At 40.9% G+C, this 19,713-nt stretch overlaps 1 protein-coding gene across 2 annotated transcripts; it reads right to left on the bottom strand.

The window, feature by feature from the left end:
* Positions 1-7,498: 7,498 nt before the first annotated feature.
* amotl2a (angiomotin like 2a) lies at positions 7,499-15,957 on the bottom strand. Of its 2 annotated transcripts, none has more exons than XM_061030534.1 (11): positions 15,730-15,957; positions 13,981-14,768; positions 13,732-13,888; positions 13,161-13,305; positions 12,977-13,069; positions 11,405-11,700; positions 10,872-11,065; positions 10,680-10,781; positions 10,445-10,590; positions 9,967-10,128; positions 7,499-9,379 (listed from the first exon to the last, which is right to left on the bottom strand). In XM_061030534.1, the coding sequence occupies exons 2-11, from the start codon at positions 14,697-14,699 to the stop codon at positions 9,294-9,296; spliced, it is 2,100 nt and encodes a 699-aa protein (XP_060886517.1). In that variant the 5' UTR covers positions 14,700-14,768; positions 15,730-15,957; the 3' UTR covers positions 7,499-9,293. The 2 variants fall into 2 exon arrangements, with proteins under 2 accessions (XP_060886517.1, XP_060886516.1); XM_061030533.1 differs by having other exon boundaries at positions 13,732-13,891; positions 15,730-15,956.
* Between the last annotated feature and the right edge of the window lie 3,756 nt (positions 15,958-19,713).

A 19,713-nucleotide genomic window follows, 5' to 3' on the forward strand; every position in this document is an offset into this window, starting at 1 on the left:
GGCCATTACATTCTACAAAAAAGGATTTAATAATGATCCAAACCACGATACAAAGTATGGCTCTTGACCAACTCAAATCTGCCACTCTGGTAACAAGCCCACCAAGCTTTGTGTGTTTGCTGCTAATGGTGAACAGTAGATTTTTAGAACTTTTGTGGCTGTATAGAGTTATCTGTTGCTGCAGAAAATAACGTGTGAAAAAGTGTGAGTCTTCCTTTTCCTTTGAAGATACTAGCTCTCAGGGTGCAGGTTAGCAGGCAGTCAATAACTCTTGTGAATGCAATACACTCACCAGCAAGTCTAGTTTCTCCTGCAACATAGCTTCCTCATGTTAGGACATTACATTTAGGGTTAGCTACAACTTATACTTTATTATTCTTCACTGGGACGAGGAAGGACTCTCCTTTTTTTCCATCCAATGGCAAAAGAATGCAGCCCCCATCATGGATGGTGACAAGTCAACCACAGGACAGACACAGGCTCACATTCACAACTTCATGCATTTTAGAGTGACCAATTGACCTGATTTAAATGTCTCTGGTCTTTAATTGAAAGCAGTACGACCATGCAGACATGAGGAGGGCAAGAAAACCCCCCAGAGAGATACCCCTGCTGGCCTGCAGGTTTCTAACCATGGACAAAGTCTCACACATTAGTTACTGAAAGAGACTTTTGAAGCCAGTCAATGGAGGCCATATTGAAAATGCTGTCTCAACCTAACTACCGGTCAACCCAACAGCTGGCAAACAGCTGGAGCTGAGGCAGGTCTTCATCCTCCAAACAACAGCCCCCCTGACTTATGATGAATAACTCTCATCCTTCATAAAATCAAAACAGTTCTGCCCTAGTAGAGCGAGTCCCTATAAAAACATGAGCTATTCAGACCAAAATATTTGTTTTAACAAGGCTGTAAACATGTTTATTTCTGCTGTAAAAACAGATAGTTTTTGGATGAGTGTGGTGTATGTGACTTATGGGGCTTCTGCAGCCAGCCTCAAGTGGACACTTGGGGAACTGCAGGTTCTTTTCACCTCTGCATTGGCTTCATATTGCAACAACAGAGCTGGACACTTTTTTTCAAATAAAGGATCTTCTTCTGATGATGTGACAATGCTGACCACTGCATCCATTTTGCCTTGATATGGCAAATGACAAACGTGAACAATGTAAGCAGAAGCTACAAGTTACAACACTGCAAAGTGGGAAGACCTCGTTTGTGGACATTGGGCATGTATCATTATAAAGTGTAAAGCAATTAAAACATTGCTTGGGCAGATTAGGAAAGACACCAAAAGTTCAAGAGAGAAGAACATTTTCTTTCATATAAAACAAATAATTCTACATGAATTCTACTTTCCTCTCATTTCGGGTAAATTCATCTGTCAAGAGAACAGAAAGATGAGTTTCCTTGTTCTTTTGTTTGAACATTCAAGGGAAACGTAACGTCTCGACACTGGTGACTTTATTCTGTTCATTTAATGTACATTAACAGTCATGGTGCAGAACATAACATGCAGAACTACTCATGTTGCAATAACCTCTCATACAATGATATTCTTGTAAGGTGCAGTAATATCCAAAAGGCCAATAAAAAACACTCCAGACTGCTCTGAATGCACTCATTTTTGTGAATACTTCTTTCCTCTTTTATAGCTACATGGTCATGTGTCTGATGAAGAATGCATGTAGGAATGTGATGAATGTTGTTTTTTATTCTTAGACACACACACAGCAAATTGAGTTGTACAATGTGCAAAGACAAAAGAGGTAATTCATTCTACTGAACAGTCCAAGAACACAAGGGTTTTTTTATTTCAAAAACTATTTGTGATTCAAAGTTAATGCTTGCGTTTTGTACTTATTAAGTCATTGTAATCCCAAATGAACAAGGGACTTAGTAAAGGAGTACCAAACAAAAGCTCAGGTCTCACGAGGGATGCAGAGGAGGAGCGCAGCAGGGATGCAGAACAGGTGTGGTGCTCCTGCTCCTGCTCGACGAGAGTCAACGCTTTAAGCACACACAGCCTTCTATCTGAGAGGTTTGCTCCATCTCTGTAACCGCCTCAAACGTTTTGAGGACGGTGCCCTGATTTATGTGGAAAAGTTTCGGGGGTGGAGTGGGGGCACATTCCATGAGCGCTAAAGGCAGGAAGTTTTGGAATCTCCATGGAAATTAAGGCAAAACACAGAGCTCCACAGTTATTTTTCCAAACATTTCACGCAGGCTTTCAGTGAAAAAATGTGCTCAAGGGCCTCCAAAAGGATCAGATGATTTGTAACCAATTGTCCCCTTTATTGCTGCCAGACTAATTGATTTACTCACATTATGGGACAAACAGTGCATGACTTTAAAAGTGCGAAAAGAGGCTAGATAAATGTAAGGAGAGTAAAAAGGACAGAATGTAAAGAATGCATATTATTCCACATGACTCTTCAATTTGCTAACCATGTATTACCATCAACAAAAGCGTTCATTAATCTCAAACAAAGCTCACTTCATCGACTTATTTTCTTGATAATCTGCTCTTTGGCCGATGCTGTTAAGTGAGAACCTTAAAAAGAGCCAACGTGGGGAAATCATGGGGAAGAATGCAACACCAAGGTGACGACAATTGCGGTCATTCCTGCAGGACTCCAGATGTGCGAGGAATGCATACATGTACGCAATGATGGATTTTTTTTCATCCTGAATGGATTATTATGACTTCAGCTCACTTGAGAGGAATGGATGGAAAACTTGGAGTCACGTAATCATAACTTTTCACCTACAGAAACACCTCACAACTCACAGTTTCATCTGAAATATGATCTACCGGAGCACGAGAGGGGCACAAATAATGGTCCATCACAGACTGCAGTAGGCTTAAAAAGGCATTCAGCACATGTTATTGCAGCCTTTCTGAGCTGAGAAAAGTGGCACTCGGCTACAACAAGAAAAGGCAACAGGAGGAAAATGTGAGGCATGTATGGTATGCCAACCTGGGCTCACCACAGGGAACAAGGGGGGGGGCAAAATATTTACATTAAAAGTCAAAGTTTGCAGAGGCACCTTTGCTTCTGAGTGCTATATCTGTATGTTAGACATAATATGAAAACAGCATGCAAAAACACATTCCCTAAAAGGGATCAAATCAGCTTTTATATAGTTCAATACTTGACCTGTACAGAATTATTTAATGCTTTTAAATTTCTATTTACAATTCATTTCAACTTCACTACACGTCTGGGTGCATGTTACAGTCTCATGTTACCATATTCTCAGTATTTATGCCTCAACAGTCAGCCGAATGATTTCCCGTCATGTGAAACAAGATCCTTTTTTGATGATGAGGGCTGAAATTCCAAGTATTTCATCATTTGCTTAGGATTTAATGAGAACAATAAGAACACTGTAAAGACCCAAATCAATCAGGCCAACACTCAATCTTGTGAAACCCAACATGATATTTTGTGTGGAATATGTGAATTACCTGAATAAAACGTTGATACATGACATTGTTAGTTAATATGATATTTTAACTGAGATAGAACTGGCTGTTAAAAACATTGATTCCCATGATCCTGTCCATATGTGCAATGTTAGCAGACGACCACTTTAGCCATTTTCACATATGCACTCCTGACATACTCCTTATATGGTTGTCCACACGCAGTGGGAGACTCATGAGGCGAGACATAGCTTACAAAGAACAACATGACACTGGTGGACAAAGTGACAGAGTCAGCTACACGGCGGTATGAAGAGAATATTTGTTTTTATATCAATGATATGTGCAGTTTGACAAAATCACAATATCAACAAATGAGCAGGAGTAGAACAAACTGGTGGACATAAAATGTACTGCAGCAGTTTGATTTCATGCACAGAAATCGCAAAGGCCACATGCATACAATCTACAGTACGGCCATGCATTGATCACATGTCAATAAAAAAGTCACCACTGCCTCCCACTCACTATCCTGCTGTGTTCTCACATCAGCTTACTCAGATTTTCTGCAGAAAAAATACTCTGGAAGCTCAGAGGAGATACTCCAGATAAAGTCAGAATGAAAACTTTGGCCTTTTCGGTTCACACATGCAGCTCACCCAGAAGAATTCAGGAGGTTTTCAGTTGTTAAGTGTAAGTGTGAACGCACTATGTGTTAGTGTTTTTGAATGAAAAAACCTTAGCAGCAGAAGTTACCATGTGCATTTAACTAGACCCTAGGTTTATTACACAACAGGCTACAGATAAATAAAGAAAGGGAATCTTTTTCTCCGGCTTGATGAAAACATATATGAGTGAGGGAAACAGCTGGCGTTACTTTGAGCTACTGGTACCACTGTTATGAGATAAACTTTACTTAAACATAAGGAAAATGTTCATTCTTATATTGTTTTGATAGAGACGCTAAATACAACAACCAAACTTTGTATTCAATCATTATTTCACTCAGTGAAGGGCAGCGTAACGACCTGTAAACCAGGCCTGCAGGTTTGCCACTTGATCCATTCATACACAACAAACAATATTGTCAATACATTCAGAGTTCCTATTCGCTATAACTCAGTTTCACTCAATCTATCTGCTGTTTTTTTATGTTTCACACCTGTTTGTACATGTCCCTCCTGAATTCAAAATACATCCAAAAAGAGTTTTTTTGACATTAAATTGGCACAAGTTACTCTGAGGGTAGCTGATAGCTGAGCATTAAACTCAGTACTCAATACAACGATTAAAACATGGGGATGCTAAGTGAGAAAGTATTGATTATTTACAACTTATTCTTCCATATTTATCCAAATATATTCAGACAATCACACAACCCTGTAAACACAAATCATTTTCACTTCAAAGATTTGTAGTCCTGTTGCTGGCTGGCAGATGTAGTCACCCTCCTTTTAGCTGTTTGGTCTGAACTTAATGCTGAGGTCGACTTCTTTGTCAGCGAGCGCTGTATGTCCACATGACAGTCGCTAACTTTGTCTGTCGGCCGTTGGTACTTGACAGAGGGGATTTCAGAGCTTTTTCTGCAACAAACAGCTGCCTGTTGATGAAACTGAGAGAACCAGAAGGGCATCATCACTCCACAGATGCAGTATATTTAGCCATATCCAAATGTTTTGGACATACTGAGTATACACCCGAGGCAGCGGGATGCATTGTTTTTCAGGAGCAAAACACTGAATACATTTTGTCCCATTAAAACGGTTCAAACCATCACTACGACAATGAATTCAGAATGAACCTCAGCCTCCATCATCTCCATAAAGACAGGAATAACAACATTGTACCACAACCTATAAGCCTACAGTGGGTGAGATTTTAATTACAAAATGTATAATCAAAAAGATTTCTTCATGATGGACTAGATAAAAATAAATTTTCCAATAAAAGGAAAAGTTTCATCACTTTACTCAGATCTCTCAGCAGTATATCTGAAACAGCCTTACATGGTCTGGTATGACCGGTAGCTTATATACGTACCATTAGCTAAAGTTGGCTAATGTTTAAAACTGTACACAGCTGTGTAGCTTACATTACAAAGTAATTTATCCTTTTTATTATACTACATTTTTAGCTTTTCCCATCTGTCATCCCAAAGTTACACAGACGGTGAACTGCAGACGCAGCTAGTGAGGCTGATTTGTTTTTCAGAACATTTATTTTCTCTTTATTTGCAGTAGAGTCAACTGACAGCTGAGTTTAAGATCATCCAAATTTTAAGGGAATTTTTGCCATTTTCTTGGGGGGGTTTCCAGTCATTGTCGGTTATTAATACCAAAAGCATAAATTCTTTAGTGTGAGTCATAATGGCCAAAAAACTTCTCCTCACCTGCAGACAAAAAGCAAACAATTTGCATCTGGTTGAAAGCTCCTGTGAGGAACTCCTTTACATGTGTAAGTAGGGTTTTCAAACAATTGATCTCTTTCTGCTGTTTTTCAGTTTACAGTCAAATCTTTCAAATATTTGCTGTGGAATAACTTAAAAGGCTGATTTTGTAACGTGCCGTTAATCGTCTCATGTGACACCTAACCTCCAGCAGCGGTAAAAAGGCGATAACAATTACCATAAACAAATAGTCAATATTGTAGCTGATGGTCTGGTTTGCTTTTGTAGGTCATACAGAGCAGAGTCTTTTCCTTCACCAGTTAAAGTTAACTCCTTTAAGGTGGCTAATGTAAGATAACATTTAAAACTATAGTCAGTTGTGTAGTTTAATCTTCACTAAGTCAATTCACTCTTCTATTACACTGAGTTTCAAGCCCATCCCAACTGTCATCCCAAACGTATAGACTTATTAATGTAAGGTCAATCACTTAATCATTCAGTCTTTATTTGCATAGCACCAATTCATAACAAACGTTATCTCAGGACACCTGCTCACAAAAAGAGCAGGTCTAGGCCATACTCTGTAATATTATTATCAAAGAGCCAGCATTAATCCATCATAAGCTAAGCACTTAGGAAAGTTACAGTGGCAAGACAAAACTGCCAACAGGCAGAAACCTCGAGCAGAACCAGACTCATGTCGAACAGCCATCTGCAGAAACTGTGTTGGGGTTGTGAGGGAATAGAGGAAGATGCAGGATTTTAACAACTATTAAGGGTATTTTTTGTTTTTGTTTCTATGTTTTGTAGAGATGTTCAATCAGTGTAAGTTTATAATGTAGTCCATTGAAAACAATACATTCCTCAGAGTGTGATAAACTGGCCAAAATATTTCTTAACAACATAATTAAAGGTGACATATTATGCAAAATACGCTTTGCCGTGTTTTTTCTAACACCTATGTTTCCCTAGTCAGTCTACAGACCGCCAATCATAAGAAGAGCCCATCCTCGCCATCTTTTGCCTTCTCCATTTTTCAGGAATTGCTCAAACAGGCTGTTTGGAGGTTTTCCCTTTGTGACATCACAAAGGGCAGTAACCCCCCAGGTGGGGGGGGAGGTGTTACTGCAGGTGCAGCTAGGTGTTCGTTCTGCCCTCTGAGTCTGCATTCTCATCATAAACAAATGGGCACAGTACAATAAAGCTCAACCCATCCAAACCCCTCCAGAGGGGCGTGGTCAGACACAGCTCATTTACATTTAAAGCTACAGACACAGAAACAGCCTGTTCTGAGCAGGGCTGAGATAGAGGGGTTTATAGTCATGATCAAATACAGGATCAGAGTGGATTTAGAACAAGAAACTTCACAGACATGTTTTGGAGAGCTTTGAAACTTATATTAACTTGTTGAAAAGGAGAATAATATGTGACCTTTAGGAAATATGTAACGTTGAGGTTGTCATTAAGTTTTGACATCCCACATAATTGTCTCTGAAGATAGCGGTCATAGCAGAATGTTGGTTTGGTAACACCATCAGTGAATGCCGTGAGCAAGGTATTTCAATATTTGATTATCCTTTGCCAATAACCTCCTGTGAAGCCTCAGACATTCAGCAGTGTTTCTGTATTCAATCCAGTGTATTTACTGTATGAAAACCAGTGCAACAAATAAAAACAGGAAACCTTTTATAGGACATATATTAAGAATTTTAATCTATCGTAGTGAAATGTTAAGGCGTACATACAAATGTTTCCTTTACAAAAGTTCACAGCCACAACAAAATGGTTCAACCAGCTGAAGCAAGGCGCCTTTATAGGACCTTTTGTTTTTTTTCAACGGTTATAACTTAAACATAGAGTACATCTTTGGCACCAGAAAACAATACGAATACAGTATATAAATGAAAAAACACAAACAGAATATATTAACTTCTCTCACTTCAAACAGCCATTCATGTAAACACATTCTGAAAAAAGTGAAGGGGCGTTACAACAAAGGACACACCGCATTGACCAGCAAATGCATTGTGGCGGGAAATATGATGGGAAGCTTCAGGGTAATACCAGTCACTTTCATTTCATGTGATATCAGTTAGACTTGATGCAGATACTCCTGTGGTAATGTTGTCGAGATGGAATCCAACAATTCAAAACTGCAGCATAATATATTAGCTTTCTTTTTTTTCTTCTCTTTTTTGGGAGTTTTTTTCCCCCTCTAAAGAAATCTGAATAATGACACATTCCAGTTAAATATAAAACACAGTCCTGGAAAACAGGAGTCTACATTCAGCAGTGTTCAGTGATCCCGCACCATGCAGGGGGAAATAAATAGAAAATGATGTGTAAGTCCTCTCAGATATGTGAGATACTTGAGCAATGGAGAAAACATGGCTGAATATAACACAGTGATGGGAACGGAAAATAGAGGAGCAAATGCAGGCCAATTATAGTTGACCGTTTCTGTGCCGTGGTGGAACCAGCCACCACGGCACAGAAGAAATAACCAGCCCGAGAAAAGGAATCATGTGGAGAATGTGTGCCATTTTAACAAGGGCGAGGGGTCAGACTTTAGATAGCCTTTTTTTCTTTAACGGGAGCATTCCCTCAGTGAGGGGAATGTGAGAAGATTAGCTCCAGCGTGTCAACGGAGGGGAGAGAAATGTTGGGCAGCCGCCATGTGAGGCCCCCAAACATTAACCTGGGATATGGAAAATTAGACCTCCGCGAAATGCTGTCAATCCTCGCAGGCTTTTTTAAGAGAGAAACGAGCAGAGGTTCTGCAGGCTCCACATTCAAAGGAAGTTTCCAAATCCTCCACTGAGCTGTGAGCAGGGGCCCGAATGTATTTTTAAGAGAGAAGCAACTGTTCATTTAAGTTTGAGTTGTTCTGTTAAACAGAGTAATCCTCAAACACTGCATGGAGACACGGGAAGGATGCTTACACCGAGTCATTTTATAAATATTCCCATTACTCTCAAAGGGAAGGGTAATAGGATCGCTACTGGAGATTTAAAATAATCCAAACAAAACACAGATATGTTGGGAACTGAATCCAGAAAAGTGACTACATTAGTTTATAATTTAAATGGAGCAGAGCAGGACAAATGATCCTCGTTCATCTTACATCTCAAACAACAAACAACATCACAATATGAGCAGCACTTAATAATATAAATATAAATAAAATACATAAAAAAGTGACACGCACAACATATGCACAACCAGTCCATTTCCTATCAACACACACAACACTGTCCGGGTACCTTGAAGAATTCTGACTCGTGAGTCAATTGCACAGCTGAAGTAGAGCTCAGCTCTCCCCTTGATACTGCGACTCATGCTGGACTCTGCATGTTCATTTACTTTGACGACAGACGGTCAGTCGTTCGTTACTTGTAGCCAGACGTCACGAAGGCCTTTTAACAACTCGGGGCCGAGAGTCTCTGTCATCACTCCCTCGTATCGGCTGCAGTGAGCACTCAAATGAGGATTTCAACCACCTCCGCGTCTGAGCTGTTGATGCTCTTGAATGTCTTGAGTGCTGCCTTTGGCTCCTCCGAGGCGTCTGCAGTGGAGATAAAATTAGCAGATTAGAAAAACAACTTTGGTATGCTAAAGCAAACACAACTGCAAGAGCTACTGTGTGCAAAGCTGCACAAGACCACTGGTTTGATTTCAACATCAAAGTTTTAAGCCATCAACAGTCCATAAAGCTGTGTTTTAACTCCAGGAAAAGTCCCACTGTAGGAACATTTGTGAGTTTTCTCATATATGTGCTTGTTTTTTCAATGGAGTTCTTAATTGACCATCTGATGCAAACTCAGGACATCAGGATAATGTCAACACTACAAGGCGTTTGAAACACAGTGTCACATGGATGTATTGCTCAAATTGGAGAAAAAAAACAACCTTTGCTTACATGCAAGTGATTTCCATTTTTTTTTGTCTTTAAAATATATTTTTTCTGCAATGGTATTGCAAATAAAAGCTTTGAATTTGGTCTGAACATCTCTTGAAGCCTGTCTTGATCTGGGGGTCTTTAAACAATTGTCATAATACTCAGGGTGTAGGGGGCCTACTGATAAGAATAAGCCATAGTTAGTGCAGAGGTTCTGATTTGGTGTCCAATGCTTTACAAAACAATTCACTTACTCGTCGTAGTTGATGGAATAACTTCAGGTGTCTTTAGCTTGCTAGGCTCTGCTGTGGACTCGTCACTCTGGGTGCTGGAGTCTCGACTCGGGCGCTTGGGCACCACCAGGGGTTGGATTTGCAGAGCAGGAGCACCTGTCTGGTCATCTGAGAGGCTCTTTCCTACGAACAGAGACAAAAGGAGGAGGCTGCTTAATAACATTCACAGTTACACACTCCTGAACATCTGCCCTGCTCAGTTCTTCCCATGACTATTCTGGATCGGGCTATTCTGGAGTGAGAGACGATATGCATTCCAGTTTAAAAACATGTCGTCTATTTGAGGGACACGAGAGGGTTTGTCATCTACTTTCAACTTTTTTTTTAGGAAGTGTACATTCTGTCTGGCGGCGCTCTCCAGTCTGCCAGTTGTCACTTAATAGCATGTGTCAGTATGGATTGAGGATTGCTTGTAGTGAGGGAAACATCTTGTTCTCACCTTTACTCTCCGTGCTGCCCGCCACAGTGTGGATGGAGGGGACGGACCTGGCAAGACGAAGCCTGCCCTGTTCCCATCTAGAGCGCTGCTGGAGGACTTTTATCACAGCGTCCTTCTCCAGGAGCTGAGCATGGAGCGCACGAATCCTAAACACATTGAATATAAAGTTAGATCACACGCCCAAGAAAATTCAAAAAGGAATGTAACAATGATGCAGAAATGTATCTATGTATACCTTTTCTCCATCTCCTGATGTCTTTGACTAGACAAAGGCAGGTCTTCATTAAAGCTGTTGTTGGGTGAATGCCGAGGGGAATGATTGATGATGGTTGTATCCCTGCAAAGAAAAAAGAAGACTGTTAAAAAAACTTCACTAAAATAGTCATTTTCTCAGTTTTTGCAGGTATGTTTTCATGTTTTATCATACCTCTGTGCTGCAGCAGTTGCAGCTGCATCCATTGCAAACTGCCTCATGGTGCTCTCCTCCAGGTACTTCTGCTCCCACTTGGTGATGTCCGCCTCCAGGGCCAGAATACGCTCCTCTTTCTCCCTCAGCTGCTGCTGCTGCAACGTGGACGAGCTCAGTTCTGAAGCTGAAGAGTAGGCTGCCTGGTTCTGAAACTGAAATAACAGAAAACAGATATCATTTTTTAGCACTTACAGTTAACAAAGATCTTTTATTTCAATACACTACTTGACATTTGGGGAAACTGCTGTCATTCCACTTATACATCAGTACTCTATGAAGCTACACTGAAGTAGCCTGTAGCTTTGTTTAGCATTGAGCCTGAGTGGGAATTCTTTTTTTTTAATATTTGTTTTTTGGCTTTTCGTGCCTGCATTGTGGAGAGAGGACAGTGGATAGAATCAGAAATCAGGGAGAGAGAGACTATGTACTTTATGTAAGGTAGCCTAAACATGCTTCAAAAATAAAGTGACTGTAAGAACTTTTCTCCTCACCTGTTGTGCTCTGAGGCTTTTCAGCTCCTGCTCCAGTCTTGTGCGCAGCCGCAGCTCGAGCGCTTCTCTCTTCTCGCACGCCGCCTGCAGCTGAGCCAGCGCACTCTGCAGCCGCTCCACTTTCTCCACATAGGCTCTCTTCCGCTGCAGCTCTTCCTCCAACTGCCTGTTTCTGGCTTGAGTCGTGGCCAGAGCCTGCTCGAGAATCTCCCGTCTCCTCTGGCTCTCCTCCCCGGAGACACGCAGGTGCTGTATCTGACGCTCTAGCTGTTCACGCTCCCTCTGCTGCTCTTCGTCTGAGATGCAGAAAGAGGAAAAAGAGGCTTTTAGGTTATTTTCTCAAGTCTTGGGACAAAGGCAGAAATGCAGCATAGGTCCAATGAATACAAAAGAAGAGTAAACTCCATATAGAGTTTCTCAGCAGCTGTTGATAAGATAATTTAGTGGTTGAATCGGCTCAAGGTGTGATATTTTAAAAGGAATGTGTCCCAACAAGGGACATTCACACACTGCCGTCAGGACATGAGGCTCAACAAAACTGAAACGTGAATCAAAGTTTCAACCAGTTTTTTTACACATTGAACTTCCTATAAGCAATAAATCTAATATTTTTCCTTCACTTATTAAAAGTTGGACGATGTTTTACTAGAGTGTTTTAGAAGCAAAATCCAGTTTGTCTGTTGCGCTACTTTCAAAAAGAGGTTGATTACACAACACGCCTGCATGCCTGTGGAGGGAATGCAGACTTCCTCTTATCCACTTACGCACACAAGCATTGCCTTGTACTGGGAAAAGCTCAGGAATGCTTCTAAGGACGAGAAGTAAACAAGAAGCTCAAAATATAACTCAAGTGGCCCTAGAAGACCAAAAAAAAACAACCTTCACATCCACCTATTGTAATTAAAAAATGAGGTTTTTGCTTCTGTTGCTCCATGATTAATGTTTGCAGGAACATTAAACAGACACTATTTCTGATAGTTTGGTTTAGGATGATAACATTCCTGCATAACACAGTGAAGAGTGGAAGAAATTATCACTTCTGGATCATGATTGAACCATGCAGTAAAAAAAAAAAAAAATCCCAAACATGGTGAGTGAGACAGGCAAAGGTCATGTTGAGTCAGGCCTGGATGCCCTGGAGTCCCAGACTTATTAGTTCCCCTCAAGGAGGGAAGTCAGCAGTGATGCAAACTGAGCTGAAGGGGAGGAGAGAGATGGAGGGAGAGAGGGAGGGAGGCATTCCTACTGCTGGAACAGCCTGAAATACTGAAAAAAATTCCTGGAATCCAGGCCACATTTACTGCAGCTATGAAAAATGGCTGGCGTCTCAGTAAGTGCCCAGAGTGACTCTTCACGTTACAGATAGAGCCATTTGTGTCCTGACATGTGAGGACAGCTTTTATAACCCGCCACATCACTGACAGAGGAAACCAATCCCTGCTTAACTATGTTCCTGACATTGTTTGACGCCTCATAGGAAAGCAAGATTTGTCAAATCAGTAAAAATCCGCCTTGAATCGTGCAAAGAGAAGACAGCTTTTCAAATAAAGACTGATGCAGATTTAAACTCACTTTGCTCGAGCAGTTTAACAAAGACTTGCTGTCTCTGGTCTGAACACTCAGCCTCCTTGGCAGTTCGCTGTCTGGTGGCTGTCTCAAGTTGTTCTGTGCGGAGGATGACAAACACAACATGATGGTTAAGACACAGTACAAAGCAGACTGTAGTTCACAAGGGAGGATTTGGTCCAACACATACCTCTCAGGTCTCTGTTAAAGTCGTGCATCCTCTTAATCTCGGCCTCTAGCTTATTCCTCATTGTTTTCTCCAGCGTCTCCCGCTTTGCAGATCCTTTCATCAGAGTCTCATACGCTTCAGAAATCCTTTGAATCTCCAACTCCAACTGGGGGGGGGGGGGGGGGGAATGTGTGAGAAGATGATTAATCTCTGGGAAAAAAGCAACCACAGTCATTGTCTGCACTGTGGTTTAGTTTTCAGCTGTTGATATCAATGAGGCCAATTAGTCATCTCTGCATTTCTTTTCTACTGCCTGCAGGCTAATGGCTCATACCACTGAGCACAAGAGAATAGTTGGAATCAACATTCCTGAGTGAACACTTGTGGGTCCCAGGTGTTGAAGCATGTATCTACTTTGTGGCAATATGCCAGCATGTTGAAAGACAAAGGGGGGGTTGGAAAGGTTTGACTGAGGTGAAAACTCTCCACACATCAAATTAAAACTTGTAAATACAACCATTGATTTGTAACTTTTATCGATTCAAAGTCACCATCTCCTTGAATTGAACCATCGGCTCCACTCGTTTCTCACCTTCTGCAGCCGAGCGGCCTTCTCTGCGTAGACCTCCAGCTCCTGCCTGAGCCGCTCGTTCTCCCGCATCAACGCATCAGTCTGAGCTAAGTTACTGCTGGAGGCTGGGATCGTGTTGCCGTTGTTGTGAGCCACCTGGGACTGAGCAGACACGTACCTGCTGAGGGGAGACATGAGTAACCATTACACCACGAGGTGAGGGTAATACTGAATGAAAGCTTTATCTGATTTCATTACTCCATCATTTACCTGTGATGCTGAGCGTAAAAGGGTGGAGGAGGGTCTCTGTAGTACTGTACATGCTCCTGCGAGTGGCTCAGCATATATCCGGGAAGTCTGGCAAAGACAGGATAGTCCGGGGGCGGCGCTCGCTGGTCCACACTCTGATGGATCCCTTCATGACTCACAGAGTTTGTTACATTATCGCTGTACAGCTGTGGATAACTGTGTGAGGAGCTCATAGCTGCACTCCGCCGGGCTCCGTTCCTCTCCAAAGAAAGCTGCATGAGCCTCTCACTGAGGGAGCGAGCGTGCTCCCTCTTCAGATCCCACTGTCCCTCACTGTGTCCCCCCATTATGTCCATGCTGGGGGCCCCCTGCTCGGCCTGCTGGGAGATCAGGTACTGTGAGTGGGCTTTGGCCTCCTCGTATGTGGGCAGCTCCTCTCCATGGAGCTGGTACAGATGGCACACCTGGCTCTCAGAGTGCAGACAGTCCCCGTGGTGCTCCTGGCCCTGAGGCTCCTGCCGTGCGGACATTTGCATGTACTGAGACTCGTCCTGAGTCAGGCTCTCCAGAGAGGAGCGAGGACTCCCGGCGCTGCCGCCACCACTGCTGCTGCCTCCACCGCGCAGGGCCTGCTGCTGGATGGCCAGGAGTGTGCGAGTGTCCGTCAGGTTCCCGTAACGGAGCTGCTCCTGAATAAGCCGGTGTAGGACCGTTCCAGATGAGTCCTCAGCGGTTCTCATTTCAATAAACTGGATATTAGTTCAGAAACAGCCGACGAGGGAAGTCTGAGAGATAGACGAGTCAGATATCTGATGGAAACAAAAGGATCAGACTTAGCGTTGCACAAAAATGTAAAGTACTTCTTAATCTCAGCAGATCTGTGTTTTCATGGTTCTTCATCGTCAGTGAGCATCACAAACAGAGACACACATTCCCCTCAAGCAATTTATCAACACTTTTGTTGAACGACATTGTTATGAGCTATTGCTGGAAATACCCCAGTCAGTGATGTCAGAGCAGATCAAGTTTTATTGCCCACACACTCCTAAGCACAACTTTCACAAAGTCAGACAGGAGTGTGATACTCTACAGATGCCATCACAGACAGAATAAATATAATATATAGAATATGATCAATTCCTATAAAGACACTGAATGGTCCCACAAATGTTATCTGTATTATTTATGGATCATTGCCTTTTATTGTACCTTGTTGATTGTTGATAGCTTAATATAGAAAGATTCTGATCCATCTACTTAAACTGAAAATCAGTTTGGGTCAACTCCTGATGTTTTTAAATGTGTTAGGCTATTTTAAAAAAAAAAGTGATCTGACTTGACTTGGTAAACTCAAACAACAACAAATAGACTGAAATCCCTGCATAGTTTGAGATAAATGGTGAAGCATTGCACAAAAATTTTTTTTTTTAGCAAACGCACACCAACATATGTAAAGTCTGTTGATAAAAAAACGTTTCTCTTCTAGTTCCTAACAGTCCCAAAGATATTAAAACCATACAGAGTCTTTAAGTTCATAAGATTTAAATTAATAAACTGAACTGCTAATTTTGGACAAAGGCATCCAAATTAGCGTGCGTAAAAGTCACACTACATCAAAAGAATAAACCTTAAATAAAACTTGCAGCACATTTAGAAGCTGCATTGTTTCTCACACATTCACATTCACAACGTGCCAGTCGGACGTCTTCAGGCATCCAAACACAGTCACGAGAGAGAGAAAAACCATCAAAAACAAAAAGCAGAACTTACCCAGATAAACTCTCGTCATTACACAAAACAACAGCAAACGTAGCTCGACGTATTCGTTCAGTATTCTGCGCTTAATTCAACAAAGTTAGTCCACAAATCTCCCCGTGTTTCTTCCTCCTCTGATCTCCTCCATGTAAAACTCTCCGCAGCAGACTGAGCCGAGCGGAGCGCGACCCGCACCAATAAATAACTGAGAGCTGATTGTTCGCTGCGGCTGGAATGAGAGGAATGTAAAGGCTGCAAGTCCCTGTGGGATCAAAAGCAGAGCACAGGGGGAGGAGGAGGGGACGCAGAGAGGGGAGGAGGAGGAGGGAGAGAGAGAGGGGAGGAAGAGGGGGAGGGAGCGAGAAAAAAATTGGATTGAGAGCAGCAGCAGCAGCACTCAGCTCAGCTGGCTGGCTGTGTCATGGAAAGAGGTGTTTTTTTTTTTGTTTTCACTGTTTTGTAGGATTTTAAAGTCTTTAAAGAAAGATAGATATTTCACAAGTTTTAGGAATATCATAGGAATGATATTGTGAAGCTACAGGAGGTTAAATCGGAATTGTTTTTTTTGTTAAGTACATTTACACAATGAATTTGACTTTGTGTTTTGGTGCAAAACAATTAGCAAATAAAATGAATACAGCAGCTGACAGGGAATTTGAGAGTTAGATAAATACGTATAGATATATAAGTAATAAAAAAATACATGACAGGATATAAACAACACAAAATGACTAAAAGGTGCAAAAGTGAGGTGTAGATTCGTATGTGCATGATTTAAAATGCAAATAACGGTTCAGTGTAATGTGTATAGGAATATCAAATATCATTGAACAGAATATGAAAGATTGTATTTAGAAAGCTCTGCTAGTTGGGCAAAATGCTGTTGTTAATCTTTGTTCGTGTTGTTTTGTAGTAATGTTTCTATGTTGTTGTTTGTTGTGTATTGTGTTTTTTGGTCCTTGTAATTAAATTTTTTTTAAATTTAAAAAAAAAAAAAAGCAAATAAAATAAATATTCAAGTCCAATGTGCTTTAATGTAACAAAGATCTAATAATGCAGTAAAACATCACATCCTTATTGAAATAAAGTTATGCTATTATTACTCTGAGAATGTAATGTGAAGAAATATGACCAGAAGAAATAATGACAGAGAAGATGAGGGAGAACAGCCAAAAAACCAAACATTTCACAATGAGAACGTGTTTAAAAAGTAAGATTTTCTCACTACTAAGTCTATGTGTTTTCACCTTCTGAATAAAAAGAAGTGCCGGTAACACTTATATATAATGTTGTAATTTTTAAGTATCTAAAAGGTGAGAAAATGGAGAAAATGCTAATCTTATGTTCCTAGAAAAAAACAAAGGAAATGTGACATCATACCATCATAACTGCTCCAGTTATAGTATTCTTGGTATTAGATATTCTTTTTAAAGACTATTTCAAAGATGACTATCTTCACAAAACATAATGTTTTTTGCCATTTTCACCTTACAATTCACGAGTGCTTTAATAGTGTAGAAAAATATAGAAGATGGGTTTTAAAATCATCAACTTTTATAATTAAACAAATATCTGGACATTATAGACATATATAAGTGAATAACAAATATCATAAGAAAGGACATTTGATGACTATTGCAATAAGATGTTTATATATTTTGCGTTTTTTAAAGATGAAATGTATTTAATTTCAAAATTAAAGATTTTCTGCCTTACATGACAGAAACTACAGAAATGAAATAAGTGCAATAATTGAGACAGATTAATCGTAATTTTTCCTGGACCGCCTTTTGTCTGCATGTGCCTGGTAAATATTTAAGCCGTGGCCCGTGCCAGTTAATTGCAGAGTGTGTGTGTCTGTGTGTGGACACGGAGGGAGGAGGTGAGGGGGGGGGGGTTTGAGGCACACTGCCTGCCAGCTGTCCGTGGACTGAAATCCCCTTCCCCTCCTTTAATAAGAGCTCTGAGAGATGCATTGTTCTCCCCCAAAAAAGCAGACATGACGGGGGCAGCCCTGCCATCTGCTGGTTCTCCCCTCCACCACTAGCACCAGACACACACATGCACACACACACACAAACACACGCACACGTACACATGCATGTAGATGGGATCAGCTGGCAGTGGGGGTTGAGGTTTTTTTGTTTTGTCACTGAGTGCAGCTTTTTTTTTGTTTTGCATGAAAAGGATCATCTCATGTGCTTGCTGGAGGTTGCGGGGTGTAAACAAGTCTGTTCTTGTTAGGGCCGTACATTCATTCAGCAGACACACTGCAGGTGACTTTATCTCACACACTCGCAGGCAAACGTCCACCTGTTCATTTGCATGGCAGTTTAAGTCCAACGGTGACTGAGGAATGCTGATTACACCTTTAACAACTGATAACAATCTGCAGTTTTTGCCTTTTTGTAATTCCGCTTGCTTGACATGATAAGAGGGAACACCAAACATTCTGTTTTTATCTTGATTTTATAATATACAGAGCTGTAGCAAGAAAACTGACAACATACCACCCTTTAACATGCAATGTCATCTTTTTAAAGCCCCTGTGAGGGGTTTCAAACTGTTCATGAAAAACACAGACAAATTCTCACAGCTCTGTGTGACCTACAAAAGCAAACCTGAATATCATCCACAACATAGACTATTTGTAATTAAGACTAAAGATCTGTTACCGCTGTCGGGGGGGGTAGGTGTCACATGAGATAGTTAATGGCATGCTACAGCCTTTTTAAACGTATCCCACATCAAATATTTACAACCAGCGATATTTTTTTACATTTTTTTAAAAAAGCAGAAAGGGCCGCTGGTGGCGCAGTGGTTAGTGTGCGCGCCCCATGTATGGAGGCCATGGTCCTCCAAGCAGGTAGCCCAGGTTCAAATCCAGCCTGTAGCTCCTTTCACACGTCAGTCCTCTCTCTCTCTCTCCATGATTTCTAACTCTATCCACTGTCCTATCTCTTCATTAAAGGCACAAAAAACCCAAAAATAAAACTTGGGGAAAAAAAGCAGAAAGACTACTTACACAAGAACAGGAGTTCCTCAGGGGAGCTTTAAAACAAGATACAAATGGTTTGCTATTTGTCTGCAGGCAACTTATGTTTATTGTTGGACAGGTTTTTTGGCCAGTATAACACACTAAGGAATTTATTGCTTCAGGCATTAATAATCAACAATGACTGGAACCCCCCCCCCCCCCCCCCCCAAAAAAAGGCAAAAATCCACTTTAACTTTAAAATGTAGATGATCTAAACTAAACTGTCGGTTGACTCTATACTGCAAAGAAAAAGAAAAGAAATGTTACGACTTACAACATGCGCCTGAAACAGCCTTTGTTGTTTTTAACCTTTTCCACATCAGATAATGAGTAAACATTTTTTCTATTCATTCATCAAACAGACAGATGTATTGAGTTGTGACTGAACAGGATAGGCAGAAGTAAACTGTCTTTAAAAGCCTATCCTACATTCTTATCCAATTAAGCGACCAGAAGTGTAAAGAAAACAACAACAGATTAATCATTCAGACTCTTAAGCCTCAAAAAGAGCTTTAAGAAACATTTTCTTTAAACAAAAGTGAATCACAGGTTTTTACATTTAAATTGGCATCATTCTATAATTTAACCTGAACAATAGACACACCTCTCCTTTTAAGCTTTGTGTATGATAAAGCCTGATGTTTGTTTTTGTCTTTGTCTACACTAGGTTTTCTTATAGCAATTTGTTTTTAAACTTAAAATGTATACAACATCATCCCACTATTACTGTCTGAATAATCGTACATCCATTTCTGAGGAGACACATAAAGAGCAACGTGACTTATTTAAAAGAAGAACATCCGACTTTTTGATCCAGTAGATGTCGCCCTCGAGCACCAGCATGAAACCAAAACAAACTGCTGTTTGGCCACACCTCCGCTATTCTGAAGCCTTCGCTCTCCTCGCACAAAGGAGTTGTGAATTAGAACGCACCATAATTAAGCACCATAAGAGCAAGCGGC

The sequence above is a fragment of the Labrus mixtus genome, chromosome 3 (assembly GCF_963584025.1).
Source record: "Labrus mixtus chromosome 3, fLabMix1.1, whole genome shotgun sequence".
Lineage (NCBI taxonomy): Eukaryota > Metazoa > Chordata > Actinopteri > Labriformes > Labridae > Labrus > Labrus mixtus.